The 23,310-nt window shown below is 43.2% G+C and overlaps 1 protein-coding gene across 1 annotated transcript; it reads left to right on the top strand.

Annotated features, from left to right (window-relative positions):
• The first annotated feature begins 1,719 nt into the window (after positions 1-1,719).
• On the top strand, positions 1,720-20,636 carry LOC115464351 (low affinity immunoglobulin epsilon Fc receptor-like). Its single transcript, XM_030194739.1, has 5 exons — positions 1,720-1,799; positions 5,754-5,834; positions 14,378-14,556; positions 19,038-19,144; positions 20,570-20,636. The coding sequence occupies exons 1-5, from the start codon at positions 1,790-1,792 to the stop codon at positions 20,634-20,636; spliced, it is 444 nt and encodes a 147-aa protein (XP_030050599.1). The 5' UTR covers positions 1,720-1,789.
• The last annotated feature ends 2,674 nt before the right edge of the window (positions 20,637-23,310 follow it).

The raw sequence follows: 23,310 nt of genomic DNA, 5'->3' as shown, positions 1-23,310 counted from the left end.
ACCCATGTCCAGCAACCCCTCTCTCTCCCCTGCCATCCCCTCTATCCACCCATGTCCAGCAACCCTCCTCTCCCCTGCCCTCCATGCATATCCAGCAATTCTCTTCTGTCCCCTGCCCTCCTCCATCCATACCCAGCATGATTCTCCTCTCCCCTGCCCCTGCCTCCATCCATCTGGGCGAGCGGCGCCATGGGTCTCCCCTTCCCTCCCCTTACTTACTATCTGCCCCACGCCGCCCTTGGGGTTTAAATCTTAATTTACCTCCGTCCCAGCGGTGGCCACGTCATTTCAAAGCCCGCATGCCCGCTCTATTCTTCCCTCCCTTCGTGACGTGAGTTCGTTCCGCAAGAGTCCCGCCTTCTGACATCATTTCCTGAGGCGGGACTCTGAGGGAACGAACTCACTCCCTTCGTGAGTTCGTTCCCTCAGAGTCCTGCCCTCAAGGAAATGATGTCAGAAGGCAGGACTCTGCGGAACGAACTCACGTCACAAAGGGAGGGAAGAAGAGAGACAGGCAGGGCTTTGAAATGACATGGCCGCCGCTGGGACGGAGGTAAATTACAAATTTAAACCCCCAAGGGTGGTGCGGGACAGATAGTAAGTAAGGGAAGGGGAGGGAAGGGGAGACCCACGGCGCTGCTCACCTGCCCAGAAATCCAGACAAACGGGTGGGCGGCCAAAGCCCTCGGACATGTCCTCAAAAGAGGACATGTCCATGAAGTCTGGATGTATGGTAACCCTATTCCTATGTATCTGTTTAACCCTTTTGTCCTTTATTTATTTATTTGGATTTTGCTCACACCTTTTTCAGTAGTAGCTCAAGGTGAGTTACATTCAGGTACTCTGGATATTTCTCTGTCCCAGAAGGGCTCACAATCTAAGTTTGTACCTGAGGTAATGGAGGGTTAAGTGACTTGCCCAAGATCACAAGGAGCAGCAGTGGGATTTGAACCAGCCAACTCTGGATTGCAAGACCAGTGTGCTAAGCACTAGGCCACTCCTCTACTCCTTTATTACACCCTGTAGCAGGGATGTAGCCAGACACCCAATTTGGGTGGGCCTGGGCCCAAGATAGGGGGCAGAAGAACTGTGCCTTGTCCCACAAGTGATTTGGTCTCTCCCTCTCTTGCCTGCATGCCATATGGTCTCTCAAACATCCCCCCTCCCCTCATACCTTTTAAATAGCAGATTTTCACCTGCAGCAAGCAGCAACTAATACACACTGCTCACGTTGGCCCCATAGCCTTCCCTCTGATGCAACTTCCTGTTTCCACCTAGGCAGGAATATATCAGAGGGAAGGCTGTGGGGCCAGTGCGAGCAGTATGTACCAATTGCTGCTCACTGCAGGCAAAAATCTGCAATTTACAAGGTATGCAAGAGGGACAGTTATTGGGAGTTTTCAGCTGGTGGGGCTTGGCCCCGCCAGCCACATCATAGGTATGCTGCTACTGGGTGGGCCTGTGCCCAAGTGGGCGGGCCTGGGCCCACCCTTGGCTACGCCACTACCCTGTAGAGAATAAATACCACTGTTACACATTCCACCGAAACAAAAACTTAAGATGATTCTTAGGAGTTTCTACCCTTTCTATCTGATTATATCACACAGTAAAAGACTTTGGATCGCCCCTCAGATATTTCTGCTCTTTTCTAGATATTTTCTCTACTTCTTGATTTCAGATATTTTCAGGAATCATTCTCCAGGAAGAAAGGGTTTGCAGTTATAAGTTCCTCCTCATCTGTTTCCTGTTGGGGATCTCACTCCTGTGGCTTTTCGTCTCTCTCCCAATCATGATAAAGTGTAAGTATGACACAATCATCTTGAAAGGAGAAGTAACTGTGTACCAGGGAAACTAAATTCAGTCTTCAGGCCGTCACATTTTAGCCAGTGGTAGAAAGTTAAAAAAAAAAAACTACAAGAGATTCCTGGAAAGAAAAAATTGACCCACACTGAGGATTTCAACCTCCAGAGAAACAGCCTGCATGATGGTTTCCTAAATAGAGCCGGATGTGAAGGAGTAAGGAGGGTGGCCACTCCTGATAAAAGGGGTAAAGAAGGTGGCTGTGCATGTCGGTGTGGTGATGGGGAGTGGTGTCTGTGGAGGGATATGCAGAGAGACTTGCTGCAGAATCTTATCTGCAGGTCAGTAGGGGATGAACAGTGGAGGCGTATGCAAAAAACACAGTCTTTGATTGGTAGGGCTGGCCCTCTGTGCCAACTCCAGATAAAAGTTAGGTGGAAATCAATATGCAGTGGGAATAATTCTGTATTTATTTATTTGGATTTTGCTCACACCTTTTTCAGTAGTAGCTCAAGGTGAGTTACATTCAGGTACGCTGGATATTTCTCTGTCTGAGGAGGGCTCACAATCTAAGTTTGTACCTGAGGCAATGGAGAGTTAAGTGACTTGCCCAGGATCACAAGGAGCAGCAGTGGGATTTGAACTGGTCACCTCTGGATTACAAGACTAGTGCTTTAACCACTAGGCCACTCCTCCACTTTTACAGGCAGATGTGAGGTGTTGCGCTGCTGATCGAGAGATGCTTAAAATGCAGGGGGTCAAGGTAGCGGTAGAGAGAAAGGGGCTGTTGAGGGAGCCGAGGGTAGGCAGATGGGGACTGGATCGGGGGGCTCAGATGGGAGAAGGGGACTACTATTACTACTACTGCTACTTATCATTTCTATAGCGCTACTAGACGTATGCAGCGCTGTACACTTGAACATGAAAGACAGTCCCTGCTCGACAGAGCTTACAGTCTAATGAGGACACAAACAGGACAAATAAGAGATAAGGGAATATTAAAGTGAGGATGATAAAATAAGGGTTCTGAACAAGTGAATAAGGGTTAGGAGTTAAAAGCAGTATCAAAAAGGTGGGCTTTTAGCTTAGATTTGAAGACAGAGATGGAGCTTGACATACCGGCTCAGGAAGTCTATTCCAGGCATATGGTGCAGCAAGATAAAAGGAACGGAGTCTGGAGTTAGCAGTGGAGGAGAAGGGTGCAGAGAAGAGAGATTTACCCAGTGAATGGAGTTACGGGGAAGAATGTAGGGAGAGATGAGAGTGGAGAGGTACTGAGGAGCTACAGAGTGAATGCACTTATAGATCAATAAGAGGAGTTTGAACTGTATGCGGAAATGGATAGGAAGCCAGTGAAGTGACTGGGTTAGGGGGGCTCAGAGGGAGAATGGGCTGGAGCTAGGGTCTGAGAATGGGGCAGGAGGGAGAATGGGGCCATGCCTGTGGCAGGGGCAGAATGGGTCTGGGGCTGAAAAGTAGGGTAGGTGAGAGAACGGGGCTGGAGCTGAAAAGGGGGGCCTAATGCAAGGCAGGTGAATGAAGGGGACTGAACTGGGGGCTTAAATAAAAGCTCATATTCAGATTAGCAGTATCCGCTATCCCCTAAATTCTGTAAAGGACGGTAAAAATTGCACATGCAATGTAATTGAATAACGAGCCAATTAGCGCGATAATTGGGATCTTAAGAAGCCATTTTGGTGCTAATTGGAATTTATTAAAACGGGCGTGTGCTTAGCACTCAGCGCAAAGTCTATATCAGCAATTCTGCCAACCAAACGACTGGTATAATGGTGCATCTATCTGCATGTATAAAACCGCATGAATAAGTGCTAGGCACGCCCATGACCTGCCCTTGCTCCACCCAGGACCACACCCCTTGCAATTTTATGCTACAGAATTGAGCTTAGAAGTTACTAAGTAATTAGTGCCAATTATTGATTGTTAAGCCCAATTAGCATTTAATTATGTCATTAAGTCACGTACACAACTGATATTATTTTATACTTGTCCGTGTAACTTTGAGCACTAAGCATGAAGTTGGGCACAGCACAGGGGCGTATGCGTGGGGCCACAGGGGCCTGGGCCCCCACAGATTTCGCCCTGGCCCCCTCCGCCGCCAGCCCTCCCCCGCTGCCGTTTCTTACTTTTGCGTCCGCTTACTCTGCGTTTAAAAAATATTTCTTCGGCTGGCGGGGGACCCCAACCCCCGCCAGCCAACCCGTGGTGACAACTTGCAAATTCTTCCCCACCGTGGCCAACATGCTGGAGTTGAAAGCATCTGAATCCAGTTCGGAGTCTGACGTCTGCCCCCTCCTCTGGCTCTGGCCCCCCCCTACCGCCGGAGGCCAGATACGCCCCTGGTGGGCATGCAAATTTCTACAATTAGGGAGAGTCCAGCGATATTTAAAACTATTTAACCGGTATCAGGATGGCTGGACATACTTACAATTAATATAGAGTAATATTAAACCAGCTTCTGACCTCTGAGAACTACCCTCCCTCAGGGATCATGGAGGATGGCAAAATGGACCAAATGGTGCTCGAGGCCCATAGCCCTTTTGTTTCTCATTACTCCATGATTAACATACCTTTTGTTCCATCTGGGAGGGCTCTCTAAGAACAAAGGAAGCCAGACATAGAGGCTCCAAGCTTTTGATCTCTACCAACCCTAGACAGGATTGCTGACAACAGGAACGAAGAGTGAGAACAGAATCAGGCTCTTCAAAAAATAGGACAAAAAAGCAGATCAATAAAAAAAATGATTTATTAAATGACAACAAATATTCAATCAGCCCGACATTGGCCGTGTTTCACCCAACTGGACTGCGTCAGGGGCTACACTGTTCTTTACAAGTCGAGATGACAAATGTACGAAAGTCTGAAATCATGAATCTTCCAAAGTACAGTAAAAAACAGCATGAACCAAATTAATCATAAAAGATAGGACGTGAGTACCGTCCTGCACCTCAGTGGAAGCCGGGCGGTAATTGTCATTCTGCACGCATAGATGATTACCGCACGGTTACTGCATGAGACCTTACCGCTAAATCAATGGGTGGCGGTAAGGTCTCAGACCCAAAATGGGCGCGTGCCAATTTTTATTTTGCCTCACGTCCATTTTTGTTCAAAAAATTTAAAAGGCCTTTTTTACAGGCGCACTGAAATGGATATGCGTGCCCAAAACATGCGCCTGTACTAGACAGCCATTTTCAGCGCACCTTAGTAAAAAGGACCCCTTATTAAAGGATGACTCAACACGGTACTATGTTTGGCTTGATTTGAAAGATACCCCTGACGAAGACTGTGTTGTCGAAACATAGCCCGTTTGGGTTATCTATCAGCATTATTTGAAGATAAACTTTGGTCATCCTGAACATTTGGTTGGCTTTCTCCACTTCTTTGGTTTGATTTGTCGACTGTGGGAAAATCATCATTGTTTCAAAAACTGTACCCCACCTAATTCAAAATAGTGTGGAAGGAGAGGGAGAGATTTGCAGGACAGGGGTGGTTTGGAAGGCCACCCAAAATAACCAGTCTGGCTACGCCGCTGCTAGAGTCAGTAGAAAATGTTTTTTCCATAATTCCTATGGATTACGAGATACGAGTTTTAGTTTGATATTTCAAATGCAATTTTCAAAAAAAAAAAAACTACTTTTGTTTTTATTTATAAACGTTTCTCATTTTTTGAAGACGTCATTAGTCCATACCCGAGGCTGAAATTTTGTAGGATTATGCAATTGATTCCTCTATCTTGTAGTATTAATAAGTGTAAATAACCCGCTTTGGTATCTTTTCGCTCAGCGGGTCACAAATGTGGAAGACTTTTTATGTCTCTCTGAAAGTATAGGGTCATTTCCCGCTGACAATTTCATCTTATAAGCTTAAGGTACAGCCACTGTATCCAATTCCCAAGCTTGCTGAATATTAGTATGAAAATGAATCTCTGTCTCTAGGGTATTTGGACTTGGCTGAAGTGAAACAGAAGGATCTATCCAGGATTGACAAGTCCTTAGAAGAACTGAAGGAAACCGTAGGTAAAAACATCAGGATAAATATAATACAAACATATGAAACCCAGTTTTAGATACATCATAGAGATGAGAATTGAGACATCCAGGCCAGGACACGCTCAATTCAGTACATTTCGTTTTTCATGTTTTACACCGATACAAATATTTGATAATTTTGAAATCTTTTTTTGAAAAGGAATTGGTATATGGAAGTGCAATGATTACGGGGAAAAAAAAAAACCCCAGAAAACAATCCTCCATGGATCTCTATCAGGAAAAGGACAAAATTTTCACATTCAAGGTGCACAAAAATCAATCCATTATTGAAGGTTTATGCTAGGCTCGACACGGGCCATGCCTGCATCAGGAGTCTAAAGAACAAATACAAAGCACTAATATAATTGTTATTTTGATATTTTGATTGTATTCAATTTATATGTGTACTGTTCAAGCTAATATACATTTGTTATACATTTTTGGTTTGTTTGTGATTTGATTTATTTATTTATTTATTTATTTATTGCATTTGTATCCCACATTTTCCCACCTTTTTGCGGGCTCAGTGTGGCTTACAATACATTATGAATGATGGAAATACAGTTTGTTACAATTCGGTTATGGATTACATTGTGAAGAGTTATACGAGACAAAATCTAAGTATCGTTAAGGAGTATATCAATGGAAAAGAACATTGAAACATTGGAAGGAAAACAACGGGAAACTAAAGGGCAAATATAATAACGAAAAACATATGGTATACATTTTTCTGTGATTAAAGGTATGTGTGGTGAGATTTTAGGATTGAGAATTCATAAGTGGATGTGTTGATGATAACTGAACAGTGAGTGTGGATTTTATATGTTTTGGTTCTTATTTATTTATTATTGTTTTTTATTTTTATTGGGATTTATTAACCGCCTTTGTGAACAGATTCACCCAAGGCGGTGTACAGCAGGTACAATTTAACATAAAATTTACAATTTTGTTAATAGCATAACAATAGTAAAATAACCAAGAATAAACTAAATACAATAAATGAGGTAAACTTGAAAACTATCGTGAAACAGTATAAAAAAATATACATTTAACAGCACTGGAATTCAAATAGCAGAGCTATAATACAATGTTAGCATAATACTAATGGCAAACCTAATAAACATGCATTAGAATATTCAACTAACATAGATATGATGCTAAAGATTTTCTACAATATGGCCTTCCATATAGCTCAGGGACCAAGAGCAGATATATGATGGGAACAAGGTGCACGGTCGGTACAGAGTCAGTTGGGATAATTTGATGGTTGGCTAAACTCAAGGCAAGTTCTTTGTATAGTTAAGCAAGAGATAAGGAACTGATCTAAGTTACAGTGTGTGTCGCAAGCTAGTCTAAGTGCAGAATGAGTGTACAGTCAGTCACCCCACATATTAAAGACTTGAGAGAAGAGCTAGGCTTTCACCTGCTTCCTGAAATAGAGGTAGTCTCGAGTTACTCGTAGCTCCTCTGGGAAAATTCCAAAGTGTGGGGGCTACTCTGAGAAGGCTCACTGGGGGTATCACATGTTACAATTTCTTTTGATGATACTGATGATCCTTGAGAGGACCTTAGAGGTCTTAAAGGTATGTAAAGGGCTAACTTAGTCTTTAAGTACTCTGGCCTATTTTGTCTGAGGACCTTGAAAATCAAACAGAGAGTTTTAAATTTAGCCCTGTAAGGTACTGGTAACCAGTGTAGTTTTTGAAGGAAGGGTGTGATGTGGTCACGCCTATTGTAGCCTATCAGTCCTGCTGCACCATTCTGAATTAGCTGGAGCTGGTACAAACTCCTTTTGGTTTGACCAGTGTACAGGACATTGCAGTAGTCTAGTCGTGATGTTATCATAGCATAGACTACTGTGGTCAGACTCGGTTTTTCAATATATGGAGAGAGATTTCATAGCTGCTGTAGGTGATAGAGACAGTGTTTAAAAGTTGTTTGAATTTGCGGGATCAGATTGGGTGATGAGTCTAGCAGTATCCCAAGATTGCTAACCTGTGATTTTAGGGGGAGTTCATAGGTATTTTGAAGTCGGGTATTTCTCCACTTGTATTTGGTATCCCAAAAAATCTATGTTTTATTTGGGTTCAGGCAAAGTTTGTTGTTGTTTGCCCATTCCTGAGTTGCAATTAGGCAGGCAGTCAGTTTACTCAGAGCTGTGGGTAGATCTTGGTCAACGGGTATGAGTAGTTGCACATCATCAGCATAGATGTAGAATTTTGTTGACCAAAGCTAGAGGCTTCAGGTAGATATTAAATGAAATGGAAGACAATATGGATCCCTGTGGCACCCCACAGTTCAGTACCCAAGGAAATGATGTGCTGTTTCTGAACAGTGATTGTTGTTTATCTGACAATTTTTTTTATTTTTGTTACATTTGTACCCCATGCTTTCCCACTCATGGAAGGCTCAATGCAACTTACATGGGGCAATGGAGGGTTAAGTGACTTGCCCAGAGTCACAAGGAGCTGCCTGTGCCTGAAGTGGGAATTGAACTCAGTTCCTCAGGAGCAAAGTCCACCACCCTAACCAATAGGCCACTCCTCCACTCCACTCAAATAGGATTTGAACCAAGTAAATATGTGCCACTGATACCTTCTGTTAGTCTTGTAAGCAGTGCTTTGTACTTGTTCTTTAGACTCCTGATGTAGGCCAAAAGGTCTAGTAAAGGATTGATTTCTAGCATCTTGGATGTGAAAATGCTGTCTTGTATCGTTAGTGCAATGATTACAGCATGGAGAGAGAGTGATATAAGTGATCTTGTTGATCGGTAACAGTCTCTCAGTAGTATGAGCACTTCGAAATTTAATTATGAAATTTAATTAATTTTGTTTACATTTATATATTTCAACAGTCAACTGTGGGCTGTTCAGTATTATATATATATAGTTTCCCCCAGTTTAGCATGAACTAATTTAAATCCCAGTTTCTGTGTTTGGGTTGTTCAGACCTATGTATTTTCCAGCACAGGGATCTGGTGCAGCCATTTTGTTATTGACCTGGCATCTTCCATGTAGACGTGGTGATTCACGTATCATCCACGTGTGAGTGCTGGTACTTTCTCGTGTAACCAGCCCATTTCACAAGTCCGCCAAATATATATGTCACCAATTAAGTAATGAGGCTGCAATAATGTGTATGTGGGGGGGAGGGGGTTTCAAGACAGAAATGAACCTTGTGAGATTAAGTAGAATTGGCCTAAATGATCACTTTTTTTAAAAAATCTGTACGTGCTTCTGAACTGGTGTAAAAGATGATAGGGAATTTTTTTTAACCTAGATGTGTATTTTCTATGTAAGATGGGGGACCATCCTCTAATTCTATAAACATGGGCACCAAATTTTGCAACTAGTGCGCAAAATTGTAAGCCCAAGTTATAGAATAGCGCCTAACTTAATTGTTTAAGTAGGCACTAATTGGCTTTAACTTCCAGTAATGACCCTTAAATGGTGTTAAGTGGAACCAATTTGCAGTTATGGGTGTAACTGCACTTAGTGCTAATCTATAAACACGGAGGGGCATTTTCAAAAGAATGTCCAAGTCAGAATTGGCCCAAGAAACAAGAAGGCAGATGATCCGCAAAATCCAACGTGGAAGCAAACAGAAGCAGATCAATCAAGGTGTAGTGTACAACTTTATTCTAAAAAAACGCCCGACACAGACTGTGTTTCACCCACTAGGGTTGCGTCACGGGCTTGAAAACGAAACAGGTTCACAACGGAGCAAAAAAAACCAGCATAATGCGTTCCTCCAAAACTAGCTCAATCCACTTAGCAGGCTGAAGACATCTAATCTGGTCCCTGTTTCATGCTTTTTTTTTAGAATAAAGCTGTACACTACATCTTGATTGATCTGCTTCTGTTTGCTTCCAGGTCAGAATTGGAATCAAATGCATTTATTGGAACAATACCCGACGTGGCCACGTTTCGCCCTCAGGCTGCATCAGGGGTACAAAGTATCAAAAGTGTATATAAATATCATATACACTAATAGTGGGATGAGAACCGTTATTCCAAAATTCTAGTTCCACTTATCTGCTACTTCCAACTGAACTGATATGCATTAACGTTATAGAACAGTTTGTGCCTAAATTAGGTGACGACCCCCTTATTCTATAACTACGTGCGTAACTTAAAGGAATGCCCCGATCTGCCCATGTCCCACCCTTTTCACATCCCCTTTTTGACTCTGCACCACTACCATGATTCCCCTGATGAAGAATCTCCAATTTCATAGATGTAAGCAGGCTGTAGCTGTAACCAATTTGGTCGTATTCTGCACTGATGCCCTGATATCACATTATATGAAGCATCTATCTGATTCTAGTTATAGACGTTCCTGCTGCTATTACCCTGCCTCTTTCCAAAAGTCATTGAATCCAGTCAGTCTCTGGTCCCATAATACCATTGATACCAGCCAGGGCATTCACTTTCGATCCATTAATTTCTTTCTCTCCTATCTAGGAATAAGATAAGGCTTACTCGTTGCCTTACCTACCTTCAAGCTGGTGTGTCTGGGGTATTTCACTCTTGCTTACCTATTCCAAAGCAGCCTTCTAAAGATGGAAGGCCTTCACACGCTTTTAAATACCCCTCAAAGGTAGTTACCCTAGAGGCTTTTTCTCTTTCTCTGCAAGAACCTCCACTATCCCAGCACCTCTAAGGCTTGAGAAATCAAGAAGGGCAAAAGGTCCTTTCAGCACAGAAGGTCCACTGTAGATTCTGTCCCTTTCCAGGGGTAATCTCTGGTTGTCCTGTACCACTTAATCCTCAGTTAGGGGGACCTGCTGAGAACCCTGAAGAATAGATACTGCTCTTCATCGCACTTAGGATTTACTTCCCTACAGACCTCTCCAGGTTCTCAGGCCTGTCCTTGAGGAGGTGGACTTTTCTCAGGAAGAGTCCAGTTTTAGAACCCTGATCCATTGTACTAAAGGCCTAGTGTCTCCAATTCACAACTCTAGGAGAAATCAGCAGGAGCCCCCCCCCCCCCCCCCCAAACACTCTCTTGATATTCCCTTCACTGGTGTGATAGATGTTGAAAGTCCTGCAGACCGAAGAACATGAGCAGTCATGGAGCAGTCTTGGAGAGGTCAGGGCATGTAGCACACTGTGCAAGGTGCACAAAATGGCCAGCACTCCAATCTCAGTCCTGAAACAGGAGACCATGCCGATACTATTGCAGACAAAGTGGAAAGATATCCACCAGCATCACCACTCTGATGGAACAGTAGCCTGTTCCTCTCCCCTATAGCATCCTTAGTTGTTTACAGTTTCCATGCGTTCTGAAAATTTGGCTGTTCAGAGAAATCAAAAGGGAAGGAAATAGGAAATGATTTACCGCCTTTCTGTGGTTTTTGCAACTACATTCAAAATATTTTGCATAGTATATACAGGTACTTATTTGTACCTGGGGAAATGGAGGGTTAAGTGACTTGCCCAGAGTCACAAGGAGCTGTAGTGTGAATTGAACCCACTTCCCCATGATCAAAGTCCACTGCACTAACCACTAAGCTATTCTTCGGCATATATGTGCTAGAAAGCTACTGTTTGTTTGTGTAGGTTTTGTTATTTTGTATTGTTTGTATATATTTTCTTGTAATTATTGTATATTTAATATATTAAACTGTTACATTTTTATTCCTGTTGTAATTTGAAAAGTAAAAAGGCAAAATGTAGGTTTTTACAGTAAATTAAAATAAATGCTTCCTGCACATCCTCTGCTTTCCAAGGCGTCCCTGCAACACAATCTCTGAGGATCTTCAAACTCCCCCATAATCTACCCTCAGATTATTTCCTCCTATTCAGAAGTTATGGTTGGGGAGAGGAAGAAAAGAGGAGGGGGAAGAGAAGATGGCCCATCTGGAGTGACTGCAAGCCTCCCATCGATCCCTTCCACTTTCCCTGGCGTAGGACCTTTAATCAACTACCTCTTAGAAAGACCCCTAGGTAGCTACATAAGTACATAAGTATTGCACACTGGACAGACCAAAGGTCCATCAAGCCCAGCATCCTGTTTCCAGCAGTGGCAAATCCAGGTCACAAATACCTGGCAAGATCCCAAATAATTACAAAACATTTTATACTGCTTATACCAGAAATAATGGATTGTCCCCAAGTCCAGTTTAATAATGGTTTATGGACTTTTCCTTTAGGAAGCCGGCCAAACATTTTTTTAAACCCCGCTAAGCTAACCGCCTTTACCACATTCTCTGGCAATGAATTCCAGAGTTTAATCACACGTTGAGTGAAGAAACATTTTCTCCGATTCGTTTTAAATTTACTACTTGTAGCTTCATCGCATGCCCCTAGTATTTTTGGAAAAAGTAAACAAAATGATTCACGTCTACCCGTTCGACTCCGCTCATTATTTTATAGACCTCTATCATATCTCCCCTCAGCCGTCTTTTCTCCAAGCTTAAGAGCCGTGGAGGGGCATAATCGAAAGCGAACGCCTATCTCCATGGGCGTCTATGTCCGAAAACGGGTACGTGAAGAGGCGGGACAGACAGTATTTTCGAAAAAATGGACGTTTTTCAGCTGGGCGTTTGTTTTTTTTTAGCGATAATGGAAACTAAAAACGCCCAGCTCAAAAACGTCCTAATCCAAGCCATTTGTTCATGGGAGGGGCTACGATTCATAGTACACTCGCCCCCCCTGACTGACAGCCAGGACACCAACTGGGCACCCTAGAGGTCAGTGCGGTGGACTTCAGACAATGCTCCCACATGCATAGCTCCTTACCACGGGTGCTGAGCACCCAACTCCCCTCCCCCAAAACCCACTACCCACAAATGTACAACACTACCATAGCTCTTAGGGGTGAAGGGGGCACCTACATGTGGGTACAGTGGGTTTTGGAGACCTCCCATTTACCAGCACAAGTGTTACAGGTAGGGGGGATGGGCCTGGATCCACCTGGCTGAAGTGCACTGCGGTACCCACTAAAAGTGCTCCAGGGACCTGCATACACGCAGGCCTCTAGGACTTGTTGCTGCTATATAACATTGGCACACCAGTTGACACCTGAAGACTAATCTCTCCGAAAACGTCCTTTATTGGAATAAGCACGCTTACTCACAGTTAACTGCAGATCAGAGGTTGTGCCCCACTGGCAACGAGTCTCCCTGGTACTGAGATTAGCAGTAGGTCCGAGCTGGCAGAATGGTGTACAATGCCCTCTTTCAGCCACATTCAAGGTAAGAACTAAGTTCTGTAACGTGGCTAACACGTGAAAGGGATCTAAAACTGTCTTACAAAAATGGCCACTACTTCATGGACTACCGGAAACAAACAGGGCACATTCTGACCCAGTAAGCAGGGGGAAAAGCACCATGGAAGTAGAGCCTACCAACTACCAACATCATGAGCATTTGCCACAAGCTAGTGGAATCACGGAGCCCAATACCCTACACCCACCACAATGCATTGCTGATGTGACTCTGCAGTGCGCATAACAGAAAAGGTGTCACACTCACCCGAGAGCCACATCAGAACCAGGGAAAGGCTGTCAGAGGATAGAACACATTCTGCTGTCATGGAGGTAGGTACGGCATTTGAGGCTGGCATAGAGGCTGGAAAAAAAGTTTTTAAAGTGGGGTTTTTTTTTGTGGGAGGGGGTTAGTGACCACTGGGGGAGTCCGGGGAGGTGATCCCCGATTCCCTCCAGTGGTCATCTGGTCAGTTGGGGCACTTTTTTGGGACTTGTTCGTGAAAAAAAAGGGTCCACAAAAGTGACCCAAAATCACGGTAAAACGCCTTTTTTTTTTTCGATTATCAGCTAAAGACGCCCCTCTGTCCTCGGCCGATAACCACGCCCCAGTTCCGCCTTCACCACGCCTCCGACACGCGCCCATCAACTTACCCATTTCCGCAACGGATTGCAGTTGGAAACGCCCAAAGTCGGCTTTCTATTATACCGATTTGGGCGCCCACGGGAGAAAGACGCCCACCTCCCGATTTGGGTCGCAATATAGGCGTTTTTTCTCTTTCGATTATAAGCAGGCTAGCCACTTTAGCTTTCCTCATAGGGAAGTCGTCCCATCCCCTTTATCATTTTCGTCGCCTTTCTCTGCACCTTTTCTAATTCCACTATCTCTTTTTGAGATGCGGCAACCAGAACTGAACACAATTCAAGGTGCAAAATCAGCCCCAAGACACTTGTCCCGGATTTCACTATTGCATTGTTCTTTTGCCCCACCAGTCAAGGCTGCATGGGTACCATCTTACCATCTGCTAGAAATAGAGAATGTTAAGCATGCTGCTGCATGGGATGATGTAAGTGAAACCAGTTCTCTGTCTCCATCTGCTGGAGGGATAGTGTCTGGACTGATCTGGCTTGACAAAGTAAAATTTAGGATTAATATGAAGGATGGGAATAAGGACTATGTTCAGGGTCTAGAATCCACTCAAGCTTTGTAGCATGAATTCCCCACCTACGCCCAAGTCAAAGTAATGCTATAAGGAGTAAGATGTTTCCACCCCATTGCCATTTTCAGGATGTGTTCTGATGACCCATATTTTACCTTTCAGGATCCATCTGCCAGGCGTGTGCTTCAAGATCCATCTGCCAGGAATGCCCCCTTGGCTGGTTGTTGTTTAGGGGATCCTGCTACAAGTTCTCAACAACAGCCAAAGACTGGGAAGGTGCGAGAATATCCTGCGCTGAGAGCAATTCCCACCTTGCTATTATTAACAGCCTAGAAGAACAGGTTGTTTTGCTGTGTGCTGGTATGGGGCCTTATAGCCTAGAGAAGAAGGCTTGGGTTTTCCCTATATGAGTTGGATGTTGCCAGAATTGAAGGGGGGAGGGGTAGAGTACTGAAGCTTAATCCAAACAGCCAGTTATCAGGAGTAATGCATTGGAAGATAGGCCTGGAAATAAATTTTCGAACAAAAGGAGTTAATTGGGGATGGAAAGGTTTGAAAGAAGGAATTGGGTTGCATTTAGAAAGTGCTGGAGTTGGAAGAAAAGGATGGTTTGGATAGAAATTAGAGTTGGGAGATAGGATGGTACAGTTGGAAGGGATTTGGGTTGGAAGAAAGGGTTACATTTGGGATGTAAAGGGTTGGGGTTGGAAAATAGGATTGGATGCAGTTGGAAGGGGTTGGGGTGAAAGCTGAAAGATAGGGTTGCATTGAGAATGGGAAGAGTTTGAGTTGGCCTAAGGGATTAAGCTGTTATTGGAAGGGAGGAGGTTCGAAGAAAGGAATGAGTTGGAGTTGAGGTTGGAATAAGGGGTGGTTTGCTGTTGGAGGAGTTGGAGTTGAGACTGAAAGATTGAGTTGGGTTGAAGATGGAAATAGATAGGGCTGTTAGGGGCTGAAGCTAGAATAAAGGATGCACGTTGTTTGACGATGCATATTTACATCTGTAATGAGAGGAGGTAACCCTGAGAGTATGCTGAGGTTAAGACACATGTAGATTGGTATAAGTACCAATGGCGAATAACGTATTTGTTCCTTTCAATGCAGTTTTAGTACGGCCCTTTAATATTACAGTAAATATGTCCTGCTCTTAGAGATACAACAGAGTCCGTAACACTGCTTAACATTACTCAGTTGCCCTGTCCATGTAGATACTAACTTATGCATGTAAAGTTAAGATTCCTATTTGTGCAGGCCTCTTATGCACATACATTTATGAGCATAAGGGTGGGGTCGATATTCAAAGCGATTTAACTGGCCAGAAATGGCTCCTGGACAATTAAATCACTATTCAGGGCTATCCACTGATATTCAGAAGCCCTTAACGGTTAGAGTCACTGAATATTGTCACAGACCACTAAACTCAAAGCTGGCTTTTTTGTGGGTGGTCTGGGGCTCTTATGCACTTGACCACCTAAGTTTAGCGGTTAAATTGGACCGCATAAAAGTCAGTCCTATCTTTACGTGATGTGCTTATGCAGTTAAGTGCTTAATATTGCACTTGACTGCATAAAAAAACCTCCAAACTATTTTCAGTTCAATCTTACTTGTTTAATTCAGTTTAATTTCTTCTTCTTGAACAGTTTCACCCTTTAAAGGCAATGAGAATCTTCTACAACATCGTACTTAAACATTAAGTTCAGTCACTGTTAACAAACGTTTCTTTAACTTGCCAAATATTGTCACAGAGAATGTGTAAATGAAGCACTTAACTTAAGCTTCCAACGGGACCCATTTCACCCTGACAGGCTTCTTCAGGGGATACTGCTTTTTTTTTTTTTAACATGCAACAGTCATTCCTCTGACATCATGACCTGCAAATTGCCAGAGCCTCGGCTTTTGAAAAATCAAGTGGATTATGTCAGGCCGATGGCTAGTACCTTTGACTGCTGAGGCTTTTTTTTCCTCCTTTTTAAACCAATAAAAGAATTCCTCAAATATAAAAAAAGTTCCTGAAAAAAAAGTGTTTCCTGTTTGAGGAACAGTGTTTGTTGTCACCTGATGTAATTGTTATTTGGATGGGTAGGGTTTCCACGATTTTTGATTTTTAGTTTCACTACATTTTATGGAACAGTCCGTTGTTGTTTAGGCAACTTAACCGCATAAGAAATAGCTGGCTGCCTAAACTGATTATTCAATGCCGCGTGGACATGGCCTGGCATTGAAAATCGAGGCATAACACTGGTGGCAGCTAAAACACACTCACCGCCAGCGGCTGAACATCGACCCTGACAATTCTATAATCTAGATAATAGTGGACAAAGCCAGCCAAAAGGTGAAAACTTTTTTAACAAAAACGTTTTCATGAATTTTATACATTTTATAATTAAATTTTTTATATATATTTTTTTAATTGAGGAAAAGATCCCAGCAGGTGGGAAGCATTTGGAGCAAATCCACTAATGCTCACACACAGACCCCCATTTATAATCATTTGTCAAAAATCCTCCTACCTAACATGATTCAAAAAGTTATTTCTTCATATTCAAAACTGTATTAATCTAATTTATTCCACTTATAATTAACAATTGCAGAATTCCGAGGCACATCACTACTTATAGCTGACACAACCCAATAATTATAGCAACTTCTTCTGATACATATGACAACAGTTATAGCAACTTCTGTTGCTATACAACCAGATTAAAGGAAAAGAATCCAGCACTTATCCGTTAGACCCTTATTTGAGATTGTCTAATCCAGGCCTGGCATGCCCCCCTCCCTTTCTACTTGTAGCTCCTGTGTTTCTTTCAGACATGAAAGCTAAGAAGTAGATATTGAGCTGGCACTGAACATCCTGCTTTATGCGGCTGACTCGGCAGCACCTGTGGTGGGAGGCGGGCTAGTGGTTGGGAGGCGGGCTAGTGCTGGGCAGACTTCTATGGTCTGTGCCCTGAAAATGGCAGATACAAATCAAGGTCAGGTATACATACACATAAAGTAGTACATATGAGTTTATCTTGTTGGGCAGACTGGATGGAACGTACAGGTCTTTCTCTGTCATCATCTACTACATTACTATGACTCTTTTATGCAGCTGAGTGCAATATTTAGCACTTAACCACCTAAGGGGCTCTTTTACTAAGCCAGGGTAGGCTCTATGCGCATGAAGCGTTTGCCCAAATGAAACTACCGCCATGCCAGTGTGTCCTCTTGGAGGTAATTTTTGATTTGGTGCGCTCATAATGCCTAGATGAATTATTTATTTCCTCCTATGCATGCTGGTTTCTGCAGTAATTGCCAATTGGCGCCAACCATCACTGTGGGTGTAGCGTGCGAGCCTTTAACACTATCAATGGGTGGCATTGAGGGCTCAGGTCAGTTTTGGGTGCGTGCTGGTTTTATCTTTACCGCAGGCCCTTTTCCCGTCCCATAAAAACTGGCCCAGCGCGCGCCCAATACACGGGCCTACACTACCGCAGGCCACTTTTTACCATGGCTTAGTAAAAGGGGCCCCTAATTGACACTGCGTAAAGGGGCAATTTTACGAAGCTGCAGTAAAAGCGGCCCTGCGCTAGCGTCGGCAGCTGGATTTGCCGCGCGCTGAGGCCCTTTTTACCGCAGCGGGTAAAAGGATGAAAAAAGAAACAGCCATGAGGTAAGATTGCACTTACCGTGTGGTAATGCGAAAGGAGGGTAGAACCCCCTGCAGAAATATTTTTCAAGTATTCCTGCTAGTGCCGAAAATGGCACACACTGAGGTGGAACTACCGTCAGCACCTGCGTTGGCCCAGCGGTAGTTGCAGATTCCCACTCGCTAAGTCTGCGGTGGTCTTACCGCTGCTTTCTAAAAGGGCCCCAAAAATATGATTGACTCTTACGCAATCCAAGTTGCCGATTCTGCCCCGACCACACCAAAAAACCGGCTTGCAGTTTAGCAGTCTGTTGTGATATTCTGCAGCACTGAGCACCACACAAGTGATTTAACCAGCGAAGCCATTTCTGGCCAATTAAATCACTTTGAATATTGACCCTTACCGGTCTCGGCGTACAAAGTGGTAAAAACCAGGACTGAAGCAAACTGTCGAAAAAGAAATATAGGGGCTTTTTTGCCAAAAATGGACGTGCGGCAAAATAAAAATCAACATGTGCCCATTTTGGGCCTGAGACCTTACGCCACCCATTCACAGAGCGGTAAAGTCTCACGCGTTAACCGGCGGTAATCGTCAGCGCACGTACACTGTCGATTACCGCCCGGTTAGCGCAGGCGGTTAGCTTAGCGGAGTTTTAAAAAGGTTTGGACGGCTTCCTAAATGGGCTTGGGGAAAATCCACTATTTCTGGGATTAGCAGTATGGAATGTTTTGTACTTTTTTGGGAGCTTGCCAGGTATTTGTGACCTGGATTGGCCACTGTTGGAAACAGGATGCTGGGCTTGATGGACCTTTGGTCTTTCCCAGTATGGCAACACTTATGTACATGTCGTAGAAAATAGAAATTATTTTCTGCCACACTTTTTGGACGCACGTACAGATTATAATTACCGCCCGGCGCACACCGTAGCCAGGCGGTAGTTCTAATTTCATGCGCGTTCTACATGCATAGTCGCCTACACTCATAGTAAAAGAACTCTCCATCTTAGCATCTCAGCTGTACAAGATCCCTTATTCCCCTAAAAGTTTCATTTCCTTGGGGACACTTAAATCCGATTTCATTCTCCCTCTTTGTTAATCTTGCAAATCTTGCTCCTGTATGTACAATCCAGATGCTACAGAAAGACCAAAGGATATTTTGACAAACTGTTGTGTTCAATTTCTTTGCTTCAGTATTTTCTGTCCAACAGCACTAATTCGAAAGACAGCTGGATCGGTCTGAGTGACAAGGATACAGAAGGCGTCTGGCAATGGGTAGATGGGTCTCCACTGTCCTTTAGGTACGTCTGCTCTCACTAAAACTGTGGGGTTTCGGTGGCCAGGTTTCCGCCAGGTACTTATAAGTACATAAGTATTGCCACACTGGGACAGACTAAAGGTCCATTAAAGCCCAGCATCCGGTTTCCAACAGTGGCCAATCCAGGTCACAAATACTTGGCAAGATCCCAAAAAAGTACAAAACATTTATGCTGCTTATCCCAGAAATAGTGGATTTTCCCCAAGTCCATTTAATAATGGTCTATGGACTTTTCTTTTACCAAGCTGTCCAAACATTTTTAAACCCCGCTAAGCTAACCGCCTTTATGTTTGGGAAGCTTGCCAGGTGCCCTTAGCCTGGATTAGCCGCTGTCGTGGACAGGATGCTGGGTTTGATGGACCATTGGTCTTTTCCCAGTGTGGCATTACTTATGTACTTATACGAATTCCAGGGTTTAATTACACGTTGAGCGAAGAAAAAAGTATCTGATTTGCCCCCTAGTGACCTGGATTGGCTACTGTTTAATAGGATACTGGGTTAGCTGGACAACTGGTCTGGTCCAGTATGGCTATTCTTATGTTACTTTATGGTTTGTTATGTTAAGTATATGTGTTCTGATGACCCTTGTTAAAAAGAGGTTCAGTGAATCTTTATCCGATTTCAGCACATCATTAATCATTTCTGGTATGATGATCAGCAGGGTGGGGGCACAGGCTGTAGGGATGAAAGGTCAAAACTCCCTCAGGCTGAAAAGTGGAGCTACTGCCTACAGTCCCAATGGTTACCAGTTCTAGGCTTGGCTGAACCACTCCTGATACAGGGGCGTAGACAGACACCCAATTTTGGGTGGGCCTGGACCTACGATGGGTGGGCAGAACTTCGCCTTGTCCCACAAGTGATTTGGTCTCACCCTCTCTCACATGCATGCCATATGGTCGCTCAAACATCCCCCTTCCCCGCATACCTTTTAAATAGCAGGTTTTCACCAGCAGCGAGCAGCAACTAATACACGCTGCTCATATTGGCCCCACAGCTTTCCCTCTGATGCAACTTCCTGTTTCCACATAGGCGGGAATATGTCAGAGGGAAGGCTGTGGGGCCGGTGCAAGTAGTATGTATCAGTTGCTGCTTGCTGCAGGCGAAGATCTGCTATTTAAAAGGTATGCAGGAGGGACAGTTGTTGGGAGTTTTTGGCTTGAGGATCCTGTCAGCCACATCATAGGTTGCTGCTACTGGGTGGGCCTGAGCCCAATGTGAGTGGGGGCCCACCCTTGGCTACGCCACTGTCCTGATACCTAGAACTCATGCTGCTCCATCACTCACTGTTTGACCTTGGCAGAGCCTCTTAACCTCCCTCCCTTTGCTGAAACCCAGATTGTGGTAGGCATCTCCAATCCTATCAATTTTAAATCATCAAAAGTTGATTTTGTGGGGTTTTATTTTTCAGTTTCTGGAACACAGATGAGCCTAACAATTATGGAGAGGGACGAGGACTGTGTGCAGCTTCGATATGATAAAGGATGGAATGGAGAATGGAATGATAGCAGTTGTAAATTCACATTTCTGTGGATCTGTGAGAAGAGGAGTCTTTGTAATCTGGGTTTGGCTGGATAATCTGGTTAAATCGATGGCTGGGAAAAGTCTTAACCTTTCATCTGATTCTTGTATTCATCTGATTCTTGTATTATGAGACACTGTCAGCTCATCTGGTTTCTGGTGGGACGTTTTTGGACAGGACTGGCTTTTCAATGTTACGTAGCCTTGGGGTGATGCAATTTGTAGTCCCTACGCCTTCCATTTCACATCAGCATTACAAATTCAGATAACTTTATTGGCACAACAATTTTACTTGTGTTGTCAGAGTAATTTATTTAGCAGTTCCGTTGAAAAAAAAAGAGAAGGAAATAATTTACAAATTAGCAGCAATAACAGTAAAATAAAATTACATTGTGGAGAAAACGGTCAAAAGGACGATTCCCAGTTCTGGTGCTGATCCACATTTTCCCTGATCAGATCACATTTCTTGACTGGTGGTAGGATGCAACAGATTTTGCTTAACTGTTTAGTTTTAAATATTGATAAAACAGTTTGCTGGATAACACTCATACCCTAGCTGAGATAATATTCAACCATCTCTCTGACCTCATGTACAACTTTCTTTAAATCAGTCACCTTACTTTCTAACTTCTCTTACTCTCTATATGTTTCATCTTTGCTTTACCCTTCACTATCAATTAAAATATTCTATTACCTATTGTGTTCACATTGTAAATATTATACTATGTCATATTTTGTATTGTTATTTGAATATTTTTACTGCTGTAATTGCCTATTGATCATGTCTATTCTTACTTGAGTGAATTCCTTCAAAAAGGTGGTAAATAAATCCTAATAATAAAAAAAATTAACAAGACAGGAAAATCGTCCTCTGTTGACACCCATTCTCTTGGGTAGACCCATTCCAAAAGTGGACAGCCTTCAATATTTAGGAGTACTTTTTGATTGTAGACTCTCTTTTCATGAACAAGTATTATCTTTAATTTAAAAAAAAAGGTTTTTTATTACTGTGCCAACTTTGTTCAGTAAATACATATTTAATGAAGAAGCTTTTCATATGTTATTGCACGCTTTTTCAATTTTATGACTTGATTACAGGAATATGGTTTATGCGAGTACATCTTATATTTTTTATTTGGATTTTGCTCACACCTTTTCAGAAGTAGCGCAAACTGAGTTAGATTAAGGTATTCTGGGTATATTAATATCAAACATCTACAAACTGTACAGAACACTAGACTGAGGTTACTTGGGAAGGTTCTCAAGTATGACCACATTACTCCTTTGTTTAAAAAATCAATTGCTACCAGTTCAGTTTCAAATTAATTTAAAATCCTCACTCTTGCTCACAGAGCATATTATGAGGTTATCGGGCAGGTCCCCACCCAGTCAGTTCCCACCTACCAATTCCCCCCCCCCCCCCCCCCCGGCCCCCCTGAAATTTCCACCGGGCAATTCCCACAAGGACATTCCCACCCAGCCCCCCCCCCGGACATTTCCCACCTCCCTATAATTTTTTTTGGCTGTAGCTTCTTCTAGTATCGAGTCCCATAAGTCTTAGCGGTGCTTTTTTTCTTTCTTTTTTACGGCGTCTGAAACAAGGAGTTAGAGCAGCATACGGATGTACACAGACGTATAACGGAATAACTTTTCATAGGTAGAGTAGTAATTTGTTATAAATCGCAATGTGGTCATTTTGAGGGGCTGAATTAGGTTCAAACCTAGTTTGGGGGGCAATGCCCGCCCCTCATGAACTGCAGTTTGTATTTATCTATTATTTATTATTTATTTACGTATTTACATTTAGATCCCAGATTAAACATGAACTGCATGTCTGGAAGGGGAAAGTGTGTAAAAGATAATGTTGTTGGGGGGGTTGTGAGGGGGGACTGGGCCCCCAAACGATGTGGAAGACAAAATGGAGGGAGATTATTTGCCCTAGTGTGTTTTTCTATTTTGGGGTTATGGGTGGGGAATTGTTCTCCCTGGTGTGGTGGGAATTGTCCTAGGTGGGATTATCCAGATGGGAATTGGTGGTGAGAATTGTCCGGTGGGAACTGTCCAAGTAGGAACTGACCTAGAACCATTATGAGAAGCTGCCGCCAGACTTGAATACTTCAGTAATTCCCTATACCCCTAACTAGGGTCCTTAGATCCCAGCAAGACCACAGAATGATCCTGCCACATCTCTCCAGTGGATTATGGGAATCCACCCACACAAGTTCATTTTTTTGGCTTGCCCCAACGCTTCGGAATAAACTACCAAAGCCAATTCGTGTGGAAATGGATTTGAAAAGATCTAGGGCTTCTTTTACAAAGCGGCACTACCGATTAATGGCACGTTGATGCGAAGAAGCCCATTCAATTCCCATGGGCTTCTTTGCATTCAGCATATTAATCAATAGCACTGCTTTGTAAAAGGAACCCTTAAAGTTTTGTTAACAGCTCATTCCTTTTCATTGTCTTTTGATGTTCATTCTGAAGGGAATTGGAAGATATATTGACTTACAGAGCTGATACAGTGCAGTATCAAATATATATATATATTTTTTTGTTCTTTTTTTATGTGTGTTAGGTCTTTCCTATCATGATTTATGCTGTTCTCTTCCAAGATTTTATATGTTCTTTTTG

The sequence above is a fragment of the Microcaecilia unicolor genome, chromosome 3 (assembly GCF_901765095.1).
Source record: "Microcaecilia unicolor chromosome 3, aMicUni1.1, whole genome shotgun sequence".
Taxonomy (NCBI): domain Eukaryota; kingdom Metazoa; phylum Chordata; class Amphibia; order Gymnophiona; family Siphonopidae; genus Microcaecilia; species Microcaecilia unicolor.
The sequence above is the reverse complement of the archived record's forward strand: the minus strand, read 5'-3'. Positions and strand labels throughout refer to the sequence as shown.

Excerpts from the sequence above, each read along its gene's own strand:
- LOC115464351 (XM_030194739.1), top strand. Across the intron at positions 14,557-19,037 it reads TTAACAGCCTAGAAGAACAG|TATTTTCTGTCCAACAGCAC; the intron begins GTTGTTTTGCTG and ends TCTTTGCTTCAG. Across the intron at positions 19,145-20,569 it reads GGGTCTCCACTGTCCTTTAG|TTTCTGGAACACAGATGAGC; the intron begins GTACGTCTGCTC and ends TTTATTTTTCAG.